The 17,660-nt window shown below is 40.0% G+C and overlaps 2 protein-coding genes across 3 annotated transcripts; one reads left to right on the forward strand and one right to left on the reverse strand.

Moving 5' to 3' along the window:
• Positions 1–4,625: 4,625 nt before the first annotated feature.
• Positions 4,626–9,902, reverse strand: xkr9 (XK, Kell blood group complex subunit-related family, member 9). Of its 2 annotated transcripts, none has more exons than XM_051410345.1 (4): positions 9,758–9,902; positions 6,217–6,676; positions 5,694–5,896; positions 4,626–5,610 (listed from the first exon to the last, which is right to left on the reverse strand). In XM_051410345.1, the coding sequence occupies exons 2-4, from the start codon at positions 6,531–6,533 to the stop codon at positions 4,982–4,984; spliced, it is 1,149 nt and encodes a 382-aa protein (XP_051266305.1). In that variant the 5' UTR covers positions 6,534–6,676; positions 9,758–9,902; the 3' UTR covers positions 4,626–4,981. The 2 variants fall into 2 exon arrangements, with proteins under 2 accessions (XP_051266305.1, XP_051266304.1); XM_051410344.1 differs by lacking the exon at positions 9,758–9,902 and adding an exon at positions 7,379–7,664.
• On the forward strand, positions 9,876–17,004 carry tram1 (translocation associated membrane protein 1). The gene is made up of 11 exons (XM_051410349.1): positions 9,876–10,137; positions 11,652–11,715; positions 12,765–12,883; positions 12,975–13,091; positions 13,183–13,241; positions 13,420–13,504; positions 13,756–13,826; positions 13,956–14,060; positions 14,197–14,340; positions 15,047–15,198; positions 15,455–17,004. Exons 1-11 carry the CDS (start codon positions 10,015–10,017, stop codon positions 15,523–15,525), a joined length of 1,110 nt encoding a protein of 369 aa, XP_051266309.1. The 5' UTR covers positions 9,876–10,014; the 3' UTR covers positions 15,526–17,004.
• The last annotated feature ends 656 nt before the right edge of the window (positions 17,005–17,660 follow it).

Raw genomic sequence — 17,660 nt, forward strand, 5'->3', positions numbered from 1 at the left:
CAGATTAGCAAAAAATTCAAACAGACAAACTGCAGACAAACTAGAATTGATGGCTTCCACTGAGCAACTCAGGGAACAGGCCATGACGTAAAAGGAAAAACATGTCGTGTTCCCCCGGCCAGGTTAATCAAGACAAGCTTCCCCTGCAAAAAGACGTGTGTGTGTGTGTGTGTGTGTGTGTGTGTGTGTGTGTGTGTGTGTGTGTGTGTGTGTTTGATTGCAGTCCATGTGTTTCGTGTGTATGTGTGAACCCATTTCTCATTCATAATATGCAATCTTATTTTACGGCTGATTGTATTTGCCATACATGGGCTGTATGCATGAGGTCTTTGCCCATGTTCCTCTACCCAGCACAGCATAAATAAACAGGAACACTCTATAATCCATCATCCTGTGTGCTGTGGGAGCGTGCCCAACACAAACATGGCTTCTGTTTTCTATCTGTGTGTACGTCTGTGTGAGAGAGACTGTGTGTGAGGGCTAGGATGGGTAGCGCATATTATGTTAGTGCTCGGTCCATGACTGTGAAACATAAACCGCCTGCACTAAATGAGGATTACACAAATGAGCTTCCTCTTCGCTCTTTGTTTCTGTGTCCCACTGTCTGGACATGACGCAGAGTTGAGTACACTTTGTTTAAATACCCCCACGATTCTTTGATGTCCTTTTAAGATGACTCTGAGTTTGAGAAGGGCTGATGATATGTTAAAATGGCATGTTGGAAAAAAAAACTGGCTTACAACTACAAGCAATTTTTTCAAGCATTTATTTTATATTAGTTTAACCATGAAGAACTGTTTATGAATTCATTTGGCCTATAAAAAAAATCCTTAACAGTATGTCAAACAGTCAGTGTATTTAAATAGACTAAAGTCCCAAGCTGAATCCACGGACTGGCTGGGAAAATGTGGAAGCAGGAGGTGATTAACTACCATACTTGCCTTCCTCAACAAAGTATCGTTAAATTCCCAAAGAGCACTAAACACCAACTGCCCCAATGGAGCTGCTCTGAGGACAACGGAATAAGACTGTGGTTGTTTTAGGCAGCTCCCAGGTGTGAGTGTTCTCAGTTGACATTTAAGGGTAATAAAAACTGTAGAAACTTTTCTGGTACAAACCTGTGCATACACGATACATCTTTGCTGCACTTGTTGGTCCAGTTAGCCGACCTATTTTTATCATGTAGTTATTGTCAGTGGAGTCTACGGTTGGCCCCACAGAATGTAGGGTATATATCACTTTTAGCCGTGCTAGTGGTGGGGCTTCAGCATCGATGGATTTGTCGTTCTGTTAGTTAGTCCACCGCTTTGGTCCAGACTGAAATGCTTGGATGAATTGTTATTACATTTTGTACGGATCTTCATGACTCCTGGTCGATGAAATACAATTTTTTTTTCACATCAGCCTCAGTTGCAGGCTACTTTGTAGCTACTTTTAATGCCAGTTAGAAAATGCCAGCATGCTAACATGCTAAACTCAAAAGGGAGAACATGGTAATGTTAGCATCTAGGTCACAGAGCTGCTAGTATGGCTTTAGACTAAAATTCAGATTACATTTGATCTTGGTGTAGGCCTATTTGCACATAAATAATAATCGTTGAGATATTTTCTTAAAATGTATTTTTTGAATTGACAAAATAGTCTGACACACTCATACTGGACCATGATTGCACAACAACCAGCGTCACTGTGAGTGGGGCTCTAAATGAGCTTTAAAAAAATAATGATTTAACAAAAGCCAATATTACTAAATCATTTTTGTCAAAATACATTTCTAAGTAAAGTTAAGAGTATATTTTCGTGATAGGGCCTCCTTAAGGCAACATAAAGTAAATATGTAGCCTACCTAAAGCTTCACTATATGATTACTTACTTTGGGTAATTGGTGCCTTATGTCAGATTTATGGTAACAACTGACGTCATCCACAATATTTTCTGCTTAAGCCTAGATTGACTTCCCTGTTGCAGTTCTTGTCATACTACACCATCAGCTACTCTGGAGCAGAGATCCAAATAGTAACAATGGTGGGGCTATTGTACCCAGCATAATGCACTTTACAATATCCTCATTCATTGCATGAGGACTTTATTTACAGAACCCTCTGGGTAACACAATGCCATGCTCTGATCACACACCAGCCCACTGCATGTAATTATCCTCAGCCTGCTCTCCAATCTGTCACTGCCCAAACTCATTTGTAAGTGTGCATGTACAGTGATTAAAGAAACTTCTGTGCCTTTGCAAAAAAGGGGGGATTCTATCACTCCCCTCCCGCCCTCCTCCACATTCGGGGAATTCTCCAAGAATGAGTCGAAGCTGCCATGTCAGAACGAGCCAGGCAGATGTGTACAGATCGCCAACATTGCTAATGCATCTACAGCACTGGTGCAGCAGTCAAGTCATAATAATTAAAGACATACAACATCTCAGGACTTCATTAATCACGGTTTATATGGACTTTGAAGCCCTAATGAAAAACAGCCTGCCTCTCTGGGTTTATTGTGTCTGTACAAATTGTGGGGATGGCGTGCGCCAGGAATGCCCCCCTCCTGACCGGCTGTTACAGGATGTGGTGATGGAAAACAAAAAGATAAGATTTGGTGAAAAGCTAGTGATGGTTATAGAGAGGTCAGTGGTCAAGGCTGTTTATGTAGACGCTGAGCGCCATTCAATCAGACAAAACAGAGCTGCTGACAGTGATGGCAGTGTGAGAAGTCTTTGTGTTTGCACATTTGTCCTCCTCAATGGTCGATGTTCTCTGCCCTTGGATGAGCAAAATGAAGGCCTGTGGTGCACCGGAGATTCATCTTGCACTGTCATGTATCATCATCTTTGATTTGCTATTAGTTTCTCAGATTCTCACCACGCTCTCAAGCCCTCCTGGAGGTGCATTACAGCGAGATCAGAGTGAGAGATTATTGGGTATTAAGCTCTCAGTGCCAGAAGTGGAAATTACAGAGAGGTTGTCAACGCCAGAGTTCTCTGCTTGTTTTTTCCTAGACAGAGAGAGAGAGAGAGAGAGAGAGAGAGAGAGAGAGAGAGAGAGAGAGAGAGAGAGAGAGAGAGAGAGAGAGAGGTAATGCTTTACTTAACACGTTTCATCCCAATGGCTTGTGACTGGTCCCTGGCAGCGCTGTCAGTGGTGAGTCACAGCCAAAAGTGTGTGTAGCGCAACAAAAGCAAAGGAAGACAGAGAGGGAGAGACTGCTTAGGACTCGAGCCCAGGACACATGCATCTTCTCCCAATAAAAGTCCCTTTGGCAGGTTTACATTGCATTAGTTCACTGAACCCAAGAAAATATACAGTGGAAGGGAGAGAGGAGAGCAACTATCATCTGAAATGCAAAGCATGAAGTAATTTTATTATCTCCCTAATGATGTGTCCTGCCTACAGGTGCAATATACTCCTCTTGGTTCCAAAGGTAAGCTATAAGCAACATTTCGTGATTCTATCCATCTGATTACTCCACATTAACACCATACATACTGTATTTCTACAGTATTACTACTCTCTCTATATAAACTCTATAGCTATCTATGTAGAACGTAAACCTTCGCCTAAATACATGGAAAGAACAAACATTTAACAGATAAGAGCCAAAGAGTTAAAGTGTGTCCAGTGTTGCTCTACAGTAAAACTGAGTTCTGTGTGGTAACTACCTGGCAGTGATTCATTTCCTGTCCAACACAAGTTCTTCACTTAAAATTGTCATTTTATGGAGTGCCTCTGAAAGAATACAACTGACAGATGAAAGTTAAAGTGGCCCCTTGAAGTAAACAGGTCAAAAAGCTCTGAGTTTGCCTGAATTAAAGGGGAGAGAAGGGGGTTTATTTGAGAGCCAACAAGCATCGTGCACTCTGGACCCTGCGGTTTGTCGGCGTTCCTCCCAGGTGAGCTCACACTGGGCCGCTCAGGAATGGCAACCCCCACCTCCCTCAGCCCTGGCCAGGAAGAAAAAGTGTCCTCTTCGGTTTGACTCACACAATATTTTGCTGGTAGTCAAAACAAAATTAGCAGTGGTTTGTTGTTTCTAGTTAGCTCATCCATGACCCCTGTGTTCATCATTTCTGAGGATAAGGGAAATGTTTAGTTGCCACCTTAGTTTCTAGGGGATTAGGATTAAAGAGATCAGAGTAGTAGCTGAAATTTATAGTTTAATTCACCGTCAATGAGATGATGGTGGTAAAACCTTATACAGGAGAAACTCTGTACTGGTGAGCATGCGTTCTGTTGGATTGTCATAATATGAGTTCCTTTTGTCAAAAGCAGCATCCAACGTCAAACAAAGGACTGAATCATCTAATTAAGGAATCACATTAATCATACAGTTACATCTATCCAACAGGCTCCATAACACTGGAACTATTAATGGAGAAGACATAAGAGTTATTAGAAAAGGGGGCTGAAATAGTGTTGAATGTTTTCTGACTAAAAGTATTACTCTATAAGTTTTGTTAATGTTGGTCCAGCAGTAGGAGCTCACCTAGAAAAGTCAACCTAGACAATAATGCCACCTTGTGTTTAATGTGTGTGTTACAGGCTAGTATCCAGCTATAAGTATACTCCATTTAACTGTTTAGGTTCTGAGAACAAAAAACAAATTGAGAAAATAACTCACAAGTATACAATTTAACAATAAGCTTTATCATTGTGTGTTCTTACATAAATGTATATGTCTTTCACAAAAAATATATATAACATCATTTTATTACAATGCATTATTAATAGAGTCTTGAATAAATAACAGGTCATTTAGTATTGCACTTAATTGCTTAGTGTGCCATTTATGTCAGTATTGACAAAGCAAACTTCATGGTAAGATAGCAGCATTAAAATGACACAATATCAAGATAACATCTCTCTGAACAGGCTCTATTTAGTCTTTTTCTTCATCAAATTGTTAGTTTTTTTCAGATTTCCAGCACGTGTGTATCTTTTTCTCTCTGTCCTCCACAACTAAGATTGGAAATAGATTTTTATCAAGGCTGTAAAAAGTTACTTATTCTCAGAGTGGTCTCTGTTTCATTTCCTAGGCCATCCACCTCATCTGCCTCTCGCTGTGTCCCTCTGGGATGCAGGAGGAGGTAATAGAGCACGAGACACACCAGTCCCAGCACCGTGCCTCCAAAGATTAAACCACTGACTGTGAGCAGAAACGTGGCTGACTGCAACTCTGGCTTAAAAAAACCCAGCAATAAAGGAGCCATAATGTGCATAAGAGAATAAAAGAAGTAGTAGATGATCATTTCTATTTTGGTGTCCTGTCCTTTGACGTTGAAAAAGGTGAACGTGAGTATGACTCCGATGACCGCTCGGTACAGTAGCTCAAGGCCTCTGGATAAGCAGAAGTTGGTTTGAAGAAAGTGTGTCCAGGTTGTTCCTAGCAGCCAGAGAACGGTGAGGGCTATTGTTGTGTAGGTGCTCAGTATGAGGAGGAGGGCATAGCTCAGGATGTGGCTGGTGATGGTGCAGAGTTTGTAGAGGAGGTATATTACTGTGGGGAGGCCAGAGGGCATCTCCTTGAAATGGCGGAGTGACCTGCGCAGGCAGCGACGATAGTCCACCAGGGCCCAGGCAATGTTAAAGAAGGAGAACGTCATAGATAAATCTGAAAGAAGTGAATAGGTGGTATAATTAATTATACTGTATATTCGGAATTAGCAGAAAAATTGACTTCCTGCTTCTACTTACACTGCAGGACTGAGCACTCTGCATGGCCCAGCACTATGTACAGTTGTAGAAGCAGTTGGGGAACACTCTCCAGGAAAGCCTCAAACAGTTTGAGCATGCTCAGATCAGTAGCCATGCAAAACAGTTTGTGGTGCACATCCCCTGTATGGGCATTTGCTGTCGTCCAAACCACTTTGAACCCTTGTTTCAGCAGCTGACAATACCTAGCAACAGGTCAAACACAATGAAAACAAAGTCAGACAGGTTGTTGCCACCTATTATTCATCTGTTGCCGCTGCACAGATGATAATGCAGTTGCAAGGATTCTTCCAGCAATACACAACAGCTTAAATGTGGTTATTCCAGTTTGCACATTCCATAATAACACACCATTGTGCATTATTAGCATAGTGCACATTTTAAGTCATACCATGCAGGCACTCCTTATTGCAGGGTACACAAGCATAATAACAAAGGTCAGTGGCTTCTTATGCTGGAGTGCTCTTATCACTGTCGTCACCATTCGTCATCACTAACTCCATACCTGGTGAAGATGCCCACGCCAAACAGGTGCAGGACAGCAAGTCCACCTTTGGATATGCCTGATAAGGTTGGTCTTCCCTCTGGGTTTATCAGAGCATCATTCATGTCATCCCTGTACCAGGCATAACTGAAGATCTGCGTCACCAGCAGCCCAGCCAGAACAAACGCTAGAGTCAGTCCAGTCCACACAAAATGTTTATCCTGAAAATATTTCAGCGCCAGTCCAATGTCTGTCCAAATGTCCACCACATACATGAACAGTCCAACGATGGTTAATAACCATCGCAGTTTTGTATATTGATTGTCTGACTGACTCATTTTGTTGTCAGTTGAAAAGTTTAACCAAAGGTTTCACTCTGTGATGAAAGTAGAAATGTGATTGCATCTGAAGCATCTGAAGAAAAGCAGCTGTGGACAGTTTTGAGCTGGACCCCAGCAGTTCAGGTGCCATTTTGGTCCATCTGTAAAAGCATTACAATGTGATTTTAGAAAATTTTGTGTTCTTAATATGCACAAACATTTTGTTAAAATTTCATCCAAGTTTACCACAATGTAAAACAAATTACAGCTCAAGGCCGAAGTCTTGAAATGCAACGTGACTGCAGTCAGCTGCTGTGTGACAGTCTCCTGCACTTTGATCTCTATCATAAACACTTCATTATATGCAGGCCTGATAAATGGCATACGCACAGATGTGAGGTTATCAGCAGGAACAATAAAATGCAATGCAAGCTTGCGTATTCCAATATATTCCTTATATAACATAATGTATTTTTCTGGCACTTCTCCCGAGATAACATTTGAAAACCTATTTACTGATTCACAGAATAACTACAACTCCGCTCCTTTACATCCTTTAGCTTCAACATAATTTTAAGCTGTTTAATGAGAAAAAAGACAATGCAGATAACCAACCAAAGGAAAAGATTTAAGAGAAAACTAATTCAAGAAAGCACACTATCAAGATCAAAGTTAATACTTAATTTTGATACAATAAAGCCATTGTTGTGTTAATTTATTACAAAAAGTAATACATTATGTAAATGTATTATTATAGCTCATATCCTGCCTTAAATAACACACAGATATTAGTGCATGTCATCCTACAAAGATCACAGCTCACACTAGGACACTCACACAAACAAAATAGTAATTGAACCTACCAGTATAATGTGCCCACGGTGGACAGACAGCTACGTACCGTCAATGAAAGCAAGCACCTCTACAAATCTTTCTCTTTCCTTGAAACTCATGACAAGCTCCACCTCTGTGACTGTGAGTCAAGCAGGAACTTTTTCATTACATAATAGCTCTTGTGCCTGCCTGCATGTACGTGTGTGTATGTGTGATTGGGTGTGAGCTTATACTTTAAATTCCCTGTAGGAGTGTTGTATCCTTCAGACATTACAGAATTTTTTTGGATGGCTTAAACTTCAGCCAGCCAGTGACGAAAGTAAGTCTTTACAAAGAAGCATGCATGAAAAAAGGTGTGTCTTTTGAGTGCTATGAACAGAAAGTGTGATGTCACACCTCACACAGTGGATTTCCTGTAATAAGTACTTACAGTAAGCGTGGGAATATTATTATCTCAAAGCAGAAGCCTTGTAATGCACTTCATATTTTCAAAAATGCAACAATGTAAACTTGAAATACTTTAATACTGTAATAAATAAATTGTTTTAGTTGTACGTTTTAAGTTGTAGCTATATTATGATATAGGCAATCATATTTAGAGTTAAATTACATACCTAAAGAAGACTTATCTGGTATAGTGTGACCAATAGCTGATTGTGACTCAAGTTAGCGAAAATTTAAATTTTAGGTATTGCTGTGTAACTGACATGACTGACTATATGAAGCTGTTCTACTTGTTCTACTACTTTTAGCATTTAGCATTAAACCATAACAGCCACCAAAGTCGCATAGTCATACTTTAAGTCTGTTCATTTTAATATGCTTGTTCATGTGTATTCACATAAATCAAATTTAAATTCAAATGCAGTTGAAAGTAAGGACATCACTGACTTTCAGCATTAACAGGAGCAGTGATTCAAGTTACACATACACACATTTTTTATATGTTCTCTTGTAATGTCAGGGCCATATATACAATCAATATATGTGCATGGTGTATGAATCCTGAAGTATTACAGTACCCAAAGCTGAAATAAACAATGTCTGGTTTGCAATGTCATTAGTTAGTTTATAGTGTTTTGATCAAAGGTCCAGTGTGTAACATTTAGAAGGATCTATTGGCAGAAATGGAATATAGTATTACCAGGTATGTTTCATTAGTGTATAATCACCTGATAATAAGAATCATTCAGTTTTTTTATATGATATAATGAGCTGTTTTTATGTACGGAGGGAGCGGGTTCTTTACCACAGAGGCCGCCATGTTGCACCGCCATGTTTTTAAAGTCACCCTGAACGGACAAACTAAACACTTGCTCTAGATAGGGTATTTTGTGTTTTCCACAATAATCACAGCCACCGTAGTTTCTTTACCGCTACATGCCACTAAATGCTTCCTGTCTATCTTCACCTGTCACCTGTATCAAAATAAAGGCACAGAAACATTTTCTTTAAATTAAATATGCTTAGTTTCTTTGTTATGCATAGTCCAATGCTTGTGAATCTGTAGGGTAAATATGAAGCAACACTCTTTCTTGGCCCAGTGCTGTAACTTCCTGGAGTCATTAGGTTACTAGGCAACCGGCTGTGAAACCACGTCCTTTTTACACTTATAATATTTAAATAGCTAAAAGTACATGTAATATATATTGATATAGTGTAGATATAATGCAGTGTATCTGTGGACACAGCATACTAGCTATCCCCCCTGCTGCCTGTCTTTATGCTAGACTAAGCTAACCAGCTACTGGCTGTAGCTTCACACTCCTCACAACTATTGGTAATGCAGCCTGGTTTAATGTACAATAATGTGTGTCAAATGTTTTAATTTTTTGTAGACTGAATAAATATAGCTTGGACCAGTAAATCCAAAAAGGAACCCCATGTAAGATGTAGCTATCTTTGAGTTGGATAAAGTACACTAGGCCAGTGGTTCTCAAATGGGGGACGCGTACCCCCTGGGGGTACGTGAAGGCACTCCAGGGGGTACATGAGATTTTAAAATATACATATATTTTAAAAAGTAGCATCCATGCAAAAATCCTTTCAAAATAATTATTTAATAAATATTTCAGGAAAATATAAGTTCATAAAATGAATTTTATATTAAGTATTTGCAATAAATGTAGTCATGGATTATTAACATTTAAAATGTTTGAAATAGTTTTTCTTTCAAATGTTTGAATTTTGTATGTGTTTATCAGTTCCAAAGTTTAATAAATCAGACACTGATGGCACAGTGCTCTGTTTTAAGTATTTTTTTTTTCAACCAAAAATGCTTTGCCCTGGTTAGGGGGTACTTGGCTGAAAAAATATTTCACAGGGGTTACATCACTGAAAAAAGGTTGAGAACCACTGCACTAGGCCATGTATAGGCTGTGGGCTGTAGCCATTGTTGCACTCCAGACCTCTAGGTGGCGATAGAGAGCCGCATGTGTTTCTCTCCCGTGCGTAAAGAGTGTCGTTGGTCAGGCGCAGCGGCTCTCTCTCGGTGGGCCCTCCCACTAGTAGAAGAGTGACACGCCATTCAATTGCTGCCTGGCCCTTTGCTCGTAGGAAGCAGGAGGGAGCTTTGAGCGTCCTCGCACCGAAGGATAACAATATCTGATAGAAACCGACCACATCTGCGCTGCGTGAAGCAAAAGTTGGGCCGAATCGAGTCGACATGGGGATCCGAAAAAAGACCAACAAGAATCCGCCGGTGCTGAGCCATGAGTTTGTCATCCAGAACCATGCAGATATTGTTTCCTGTGTTGCTATGGTGTTCCTTCTCGGGCTGATGTTTGAGGTGAGTCCAGTCCACATGTTGAATGGGTTTTATTTGTGGGTCATGCGGGGATGCTCGCCCCGGCACAGTGCACGGACTGCTGGGAGGCAGGATGCCGAAATACTCCGCTTCTGTTCTCCTGGAAACTGACATGGCTGTCTGATCTATTCTTCACACGACTTCCTCCCGTGATCCAAAGTTTTCTGTGCACGATGGCCTCGCTTTTGCTTTTTATTCCACTATAACATCAACTCTACTCAGCCAGGTAGCCCGGCGTTAGGTTTCCACAAAACCCAAATTCTTTCTTAAAGCGACGTGGGAACTAGTGTCCACTTTCCATCTGGCTGCTTCTCATGTTGAAATCGATATAACAAATCACTCGTCCGCAGGCCCGCGGGTTTGCTCTTTAAAAAAAAAAAAGCAAAGTTTTCCATGTGCAACATTGTGTTTTAAAAGTATCTCATCGCGTCGCAGGTTTGCAACATTGTAATGAACCTCGGTGGTTACAATATTGGGCAACACTCTCGACTTGGTTAGTTTATGCGTAGATGTGTTACGTGGCAATCATACAACGACTGAGAGGGCTGTCATCATCACAGAGACCCGCTCGCACCAAAACTGAAAGTTGTCCTTGGAGCTCGGCGGCGGGTGTAAATGTGACCGGGTGCAGCGGGTCGGCGGGCTGCCCTCACACCGTCCCTGTGCTCCCCCCAAGCTGCTCTACTTTAACACACATTTACGGTTCATTTCGAGCATGTTTCATCCTCAGTGAAAATCAGCGCCATTAGCGTCGTTTTGGCGATATTCTCAACTACTTCCTGTTTTTGTTTTACAAAATAAAATTCATTTAATGGCATACGCTGCTGCGTGTATAGAGTAACGTAACGACGGCGTAAACAGTTTCAAAATAAAGTCTATTTATGATAGTTTAAACTAAACAGTGAGTGCGTCTGACGTGTGTTTTAATTTCAATTTGGTGGCCACGTATTTCTTTTGTTGTGAAGGAGGAATAAGCTATTTCCTATTTTAACCTTATTATTTGGCTATCTTGATGCAGCTCTGTTTGCTTGGTTGAATCATGTTTAATTTCCCATCACATATCAGTCATATTACCCCTATGTAATACTGCTGATTAATTGTAATCCACAAAAGTAAGTCAAGTCAAGCATGCATTCATTTATTATATTCCTAAGACCCCTGAAGAACGAGTTGGTATTGCTTTTTCACCTTTTTTCTGTCAATAAATAAATAGTATTGCATAATTCCGTCTTATCTTTGTGTCTTATCATCCTAAAGTTGGGGTAATATATTGCTAAAATAAAACATGTTACTTTAATTTCAATAATCATATGTCAGTTACAGTCACTCAGTTATGGGTTGTGCAGTGATTGGCCCAGCATATAAATGCAATGCTTTTATGTGTATAAATTCAAGTAACTTTTATAACCTGTTTGATTTTACAGTAGTATTTGGTCTGATGCTTGTTTAAATGCCAAATGTGCAGGCTCTAAGTACTGTTTTCTTTCTATCTACAGGTCACCTCAAAGTTTGCAGTGTTGTTCATAACTGTCCAGTACAATGTCACCATATCAACAAATGGTGAGTTAAGGATTATATTGACAGTATAAGACATATGGTGAGAACAGATGACGATGTATGGATGTGTAAAGTGAATACAGCAAGTTTTGGCTTTAATGTATAATGCAGTATTTTCTTTGAGTTGTCTGGCTTGAAGCCTCTCATTTGGATTCTAGAGCGGTACTTGCGTGGCCTTACACAAACCCATTTGAGAGCTCCTTTTTTCCCTTTGGAGCTAAATTTAGTCCGCCTGATTTATAAAGTTCTCTTGTGGCAAGGTTGTGCCGGGTGAATTTGGGCTAAGGTGTAATATAGGCCTCTCAATTCAAGTCCTGTTCATTTCAAGGTTAACAATTTCTTTGCCAACTTCAGATACTGTTGAAGGAATGTTCGACCTCAGAGCTTTTTGTACTGTTGCAGACTGCCAGCTGGTGATTCAGTTCTTATCTGAGAGACCTGGCCACTTACCTAGCTCTGTAACTTATTTACAGCATGTATCAAATTAGGCAAATAACATGCAGCAACTAAATCTCTTCGTAGTGGAACAAATTCAATAACGCCACTGTGTTTTTTCTTTGTCTGTGCTGACTTTTACAAATAATTGGATTGATGTCTTTATTTGGCTGCATAAACAATGAGCAATGGAGCACCGCTCAGGCTTTCTGAAACTGTTTGCTGACAACTGTGTTCATGTATCGTCTATCTCTGTGCTACAATTCCTCTCATTATTCAGTATTTCTCACAGATACTGGGTTTGAGGCTGTATAGATCATATGTAACTTTTGAGGGATAGAAGAGGCTTTGTGCTGAGACACTCAGTGACTCTGGTATTTTCCAAGTGGTGTAATACTGCACGGGTGAGACTCACTAATCCAAACACCTTACCTCTGGAATTAAGGTTATTAAACCTGTGAATCACTTGTTTGAATTGAACTTAAAATGTCTCGGCAGGTCGTTGTTAGGATCAAAAATCTGCATGAACTGGGTATATACCACACATGCACATAAAAAGTAGATGTTTTTTTTAAATCATGCTCACTGTGATGACTCTGTCTGACCTCTGTGCGAAGGCCCAGAGGAGACGGCTGTGAACCACTTCCACCATGGCATCAAGGACCTGGCCACTGTCTTCTTCTACATGCTGGTGGCCATCATCATGCATGCCATTATCCAGGAGTATGTGCTGGATGTAAGTGAGACACACACTTGAGTGCACAGACTTCAATCTCTGAGAGCGCTTCTGCATTGTTTATTTTTGTTCTTTTTTTTTTTTTTAACAGAAAATCAACCGGAAGAAGCACTTCTCCAAAACGAAGCACAGCAAATTCAATGAGTCCGGCCAACTCAGCGCTTTCTACTTATTCTCCTTCGGCTGGGGCGTGAGCATCCTGCTGTCTGTACGTACAGTAGCTAAGCTGGTTTTACATATATTTTAAGGCCATAAACTGACTGTCAGTGCATGTAATTTAAATACTACTTTGTTCTTAGGAAAACTTCCTGTCCAATCCAGTCACCCTGTGGGAGGGTTATCCCCATACACTGATGCCGTAAGTTGTAATGTTGTGTGTTTGTGTGGAGGTCATGTTGTTTAAATTGACACGAAACCCTGTCACATATGTTACTTAAATGGTTATTTTATACATATATACATATATTAAGTATGTAAGTAATATATAAGTGTGGGTCTAAAGAATAAAAACTTTTAATTTTGTAACTTTCTTTCAGATTCCAGATGAAATTCTACTTCATTTGTCAGCTGGGCTACTGGTTACACGCTCTCCCAGAACTGTATTTCCAAAAGACAAAGAAGGTGTGTGTGTGTGTGTGTGCATGTCTATGTGTATGTGTGTGTGTGAGTGTGTGTGTTTATGGTGGGCCCATCATTTTGGAATAGTATGACGTGCTGTTTGGGCCCTGAGGTTGTATCCTGTTTGACTTCCTTGGTTATGTTGCATTGTTTGAAAGAAGCATACTCTTCTTGGTTAAGTCTACATGCAGAGCCACACTGCTGTAAATATTTTGTCCATTTTTGCCCTCCCATCTTTTGTGTTTGCTGTTTAGGAGGATATTCCACGCCAACTTGTGTACATCTTCCTGTACCTGGTCCACATTGCAGGCGCCTACATTCTGAAGTAAGAACTGCCACTTAAAAAAAGCCTAGAATTATGTGTGTGATTGTGTGTTTGGACACCAGTGGTGTCCCCCTGTGTAGTTCTTGTCAGTTGTAATTCAGGGAAATGGTGTCTACTTGTGTCTTTCAGTCTGAACCGTCTGGGTCTAGTCCTGCTAGTGTTGCACTACTTTGTCGAGCTCCTGTTCCACGTGTCCCGCCTGGTCTACTTCAGCAACGAGAACAGACAAACTGGGTGAGTTCTCATGTGCAGCTATTAATTATTTCAGATTTATGGCGTGTGCAAATTTCATGACATTTTTCCCAGTTAAGAATGACTGATTGTGTAGAAGTCTTGAATGCAGTATCATGGTCATCCTCTTGTCTTCCAGTTTCACCATATGGGCCGTCTTGTTTGTCCTTGGACGGCTGCTCACCCTGTCCTTGTCAGTCCTCACCGTGGGCTTTGGCCTCGCCACAGCTGAGAATCAAGGCTTTGATTTGGCTGCAGGAAACTTTAATGTTATTTTTGTTCGGTAAGCACCTTTGAGAAGAGAAACGTGACTACGTAATGCTAAAATAATATTTTATAACTGCTGACATTTTGCTGCTGAATTGCAGTGAATTTAATCTGGTCTTAAAATCTGCCAGCAACAGCCTTTTTAAGCTTAACATTCATAAAGCCACAAAAAAAATCCACTCTGAAATATATCTTTAGCATTATTAGCTGCTTATTAAGCTTATTTTCTAATTCCCGTGAGGCAAAAGTGAATCATGTCGAGATATTTGCTGCACAGCTGCAGTGGAGTTCAAATAAACATTTAAGTCATTATAAGGATCATCCATCAACATCGGGTTGGCACTTAGAATAAAGGAACGAGACCTCATTTCTAGACTTGCACCGAGTTTCAACAATCTTACAGGAAGGGTTCCATATTGGAAGAGGAAAAGAGTTGTTCACCAACACCAGCTTCAATAAATTAGAATGAAATACAACCACAATACATCTTGTGCCAAGCACATGCAAAGCCAAGTGAGAAAATTCCTCCTCTCTTGCTATCAGTTATTATTGCTTTGTTTCACTGGAGTTATTGAAATATACTGTGGGATTGTAAGAACTCAACAACACTATGATGTAGCACATTACTAAGCTATATCACAACATTTTAGGCCAGACCTTCAGAGCGGTAAAAGCTTGTCTCTAGTTTTTTGGAGTTTCTGACTGTTTTCTCTCCCCATCAGGATAACTGTCCTGGCCGCCATCTGCCTCACTCAGGCCTTCATGATGTGGAAATTTATCAACTTCCAGCTGCGCCGATGGAGAGAGCATGCCCAGGCTCAGACCTTGAAAAAGAAACAAGTTCCTTCCAAGAGCAAATCAAAGAAAGACAAAGGTGAGCAGCGAGCACAAAGTTCTTCTTCCTCTTCTTCTGCAAAGCACTGAATGTGCCCCCGAGCAGTGAAATGCTTATCAAAACACACACTGCTTTAATGAAACACAAATGTGAAGTAAGAACCAGGAAGTCTTACAAACTTATCAACAAGTATTTGTTAGAATAGAATCCATACATGCATTTCTTCTGCTTACATACACTTAACCTCATTAATCAGTGAAATGTGACTAATTTGGATGTGCCCTTTGTTTTGTAGCCAACGGTGTAAATGGAGTGAACTCCCATGGAGCTGATTCACCAAGAGCAAGAAAAGAGAAGTCATCATAAATACATTCCCCCCATCCCCTTCCTGTGCCTCCTCGGCTGCATCCAACCAACACTTTCTCCAACTCCTCCACCATGATATGCATTTTTCAGCTCCCACACAGGACTTGACCTCCCAGCTGGACTTCCAGAGCCAGAATGCATTTAGCTTTACTTGTCGCCAGTCATCCAGCACGCCTTGATTTAGGAATCATTGCTCTGCTGTGCCATTTCGAATGAAAAAGGAAACAAATTCAGAAATAAACTATAAAAAGAAAAAGACCTTATTTAAGAAGTGCCTATTGATACGGATTGTTTTGTACAGGGTGTGTAATTTTAAAAATTCAGGAATGATGACTTCAGTGTTTAATGTTTCTCCCAAGTCAGGACATTTCATGCTTTTTCCTAAATACTGTGTATTCCAGCTTGTGTTTTATTTCCCCTTTTTGTTTCGTGTAATTGCTAGCCCAGCTCCTCTTCTTTGCCACTGATTTTATTTTTTGAGTTAATGTATTTCTTCTCCCTTATTTTTCCATGAGTGACTTAGTCTTATTATAATCTCCATCTTTGCTATGACTGGGTTCACACCCCAGACTGTTAAACCTCACACAGCAAGACATTGTTACAATGTTTCAACCATGTCACTGTCTAACAGACACCTAAATAGTGGAAAGCAAAGCAGAATATGAACGTTTTCAATACCCACTCATGGATAGAATAAGGAAGAGGTGTACAAAAGCAACCAAGGACAACAGGATACATCATTCTGTAATACTGTCATAAGATTCATAGTTCAGTATTATGCAAAACTGCCCTGTAACCTGTAGCATTTAATTACTGGAGTTCAGAGCAGCTTTGTAATCACAACAGAACATGTTCCTTGCCATGAAATTATACTTAATCTATTATGGTTCTGCCTAAAACACTGTTAATGAATGAACACACCGTGTGTTTTCATTTAGAGTGAAATGAAATAACTTTATAAGAGATGGAAAACAGATGGAAGTCAGGCAAAACGCCCCTTTAGTGAGTTTGATTGTATTACTGTCTTGTACAGTCCCTCTACATTTGCTGTATATGTGGAATGGGTTTACTGTATTTGTTTGGCTTTGCATATTATTTCTTAGATTTAAAAAAAAAAAAAATCAAGATTTGTTGTAAAAGCACAGTGCGAATGAGAGAACCACATTTTGTTCGGTTTCCCCCCCCCCTACCCTCTGTTGACTGTGCCAAATGAGCCTGATTGACTGTTGATATATGCCTTTTACTTACATGCCATAAAGTGAATTTCCAAAGCTATGGAGTGCAGTCAGCCGTATTGTAAGATTCAATCACCTAGGTAACACTGGCTTATTCTAAAGAATGAACCCATTAACTAATTTTAGGAACACAGTGTGAGTCATGGTTGTCTCTGGCAGTATATCAGCAGTGTATGTGGTTTTCTCAACTTGTTCTGAGGGTTTATCTATCATACAAAAGAATAAAATGTTTTATTGAAAAAAAGAGTTGTCGGAATTGTTACTGTACTAATAATAGTCAATTTTCATTTATTTGGCCCAATATCACACATCACAAATTTGCCTCTAGGTGCTTTACAATCCGTACAGCCTCTGGCACAGTTCATTAGACAGTTAATTCAGATTCAGATAAAGAAAAACTAGACAACAGAGGAGTTCACATTTTAACTTATACCTGAAGAGATACATTAAAATATGCAATACAATAAAAATACAAAGTGTTGTACCAGTAAGAGGGAAGGTGTAGTGTTTCCCAAACTAGGTCGCAAATAATGCTAGGAACCCCACACAGAAAATGGAGAAAACATTTTAGTATTATCTAATGCCCTACAAGCAAGGCTGCAGCTAGGATTTTAAAGTGTCAAGTCCCCCTTAACATATTCCTCACCATTTTCTGAAAAGAAATACCCAGTTATTGTGTATAATTTATAGCCCAACCTGAAGGTGTAAATGGTGTTTCAAAGCCTTTCCACATTGTCAATGTTGAAGCCTTTAGTTATTTAATAGTTTGTTGGTTTAATAGTCAAATTTAAAGAAATTAAACAATTTCATAAACTGCAGAGGACAGGACCTCAGTGTTGTTATTGGTAGCTGTAACCCTGATTGGAAAGTAGCACCCTGGCACATATTAAATAGTTTTTC

Source organism: Dicentrarchus labrax, unplaced genomic scaffold, assembly GCF_905237075.1.
Source record: "Dicentrarchus labrax unplaced genomic scaffold, dlabrax2021, whole genome shotgun sequence".
Taxonomy (NCBI): domain Eukaryota; kingdom Metazoa; phylum Chordata; class Actinopteri; family Moronidae; genus Dicentrarchus; species Dicentrarchus labrax.

Coding starts and splice junctions, on each gene's coding strand:
- xkr9 (XM_051410345.1), bottom strand. CDS start 6,533: ATGAGTCAGTCAGACAATCAATATACAAAACTGCGATGGTTATTAACC. Junction 5,897..6,216: donor GGCGTGGGCATCTTCACCAG/GTATGGAGTTAG, acceptor ACCTGTTGCTAG/GTATTGTCAGCTGCTGAAAC. Junction 5,611..5,693: donor AGAGTGCTCAGTCCTGCAGT/GTAAGTAGAAGC, acceptor CACTTCTTTCAG/ATTTATCTATGACGTTCTCC.
- tram1 (XM_051410349.1), top strand. CDS start 10,015: ATGGGGATCCGAAAAAAGACCAACAAGAATCCGCCGGTGCTGAGCCAT. Junction 13,242..13,419: donor TATCCCCATACACTGATGCC/GTAAGTTGTAAT, acceptor ACTTTCTTTCAG/ATTCCAGATGAAATTCTACT. Junction 14,061..14,196: donor AACGAGAACAGACAAACTGG/GTGAGTTCTCAT, acceptor CTTGTCTTCCAG/TTTCACCATATGGGCCGTCT.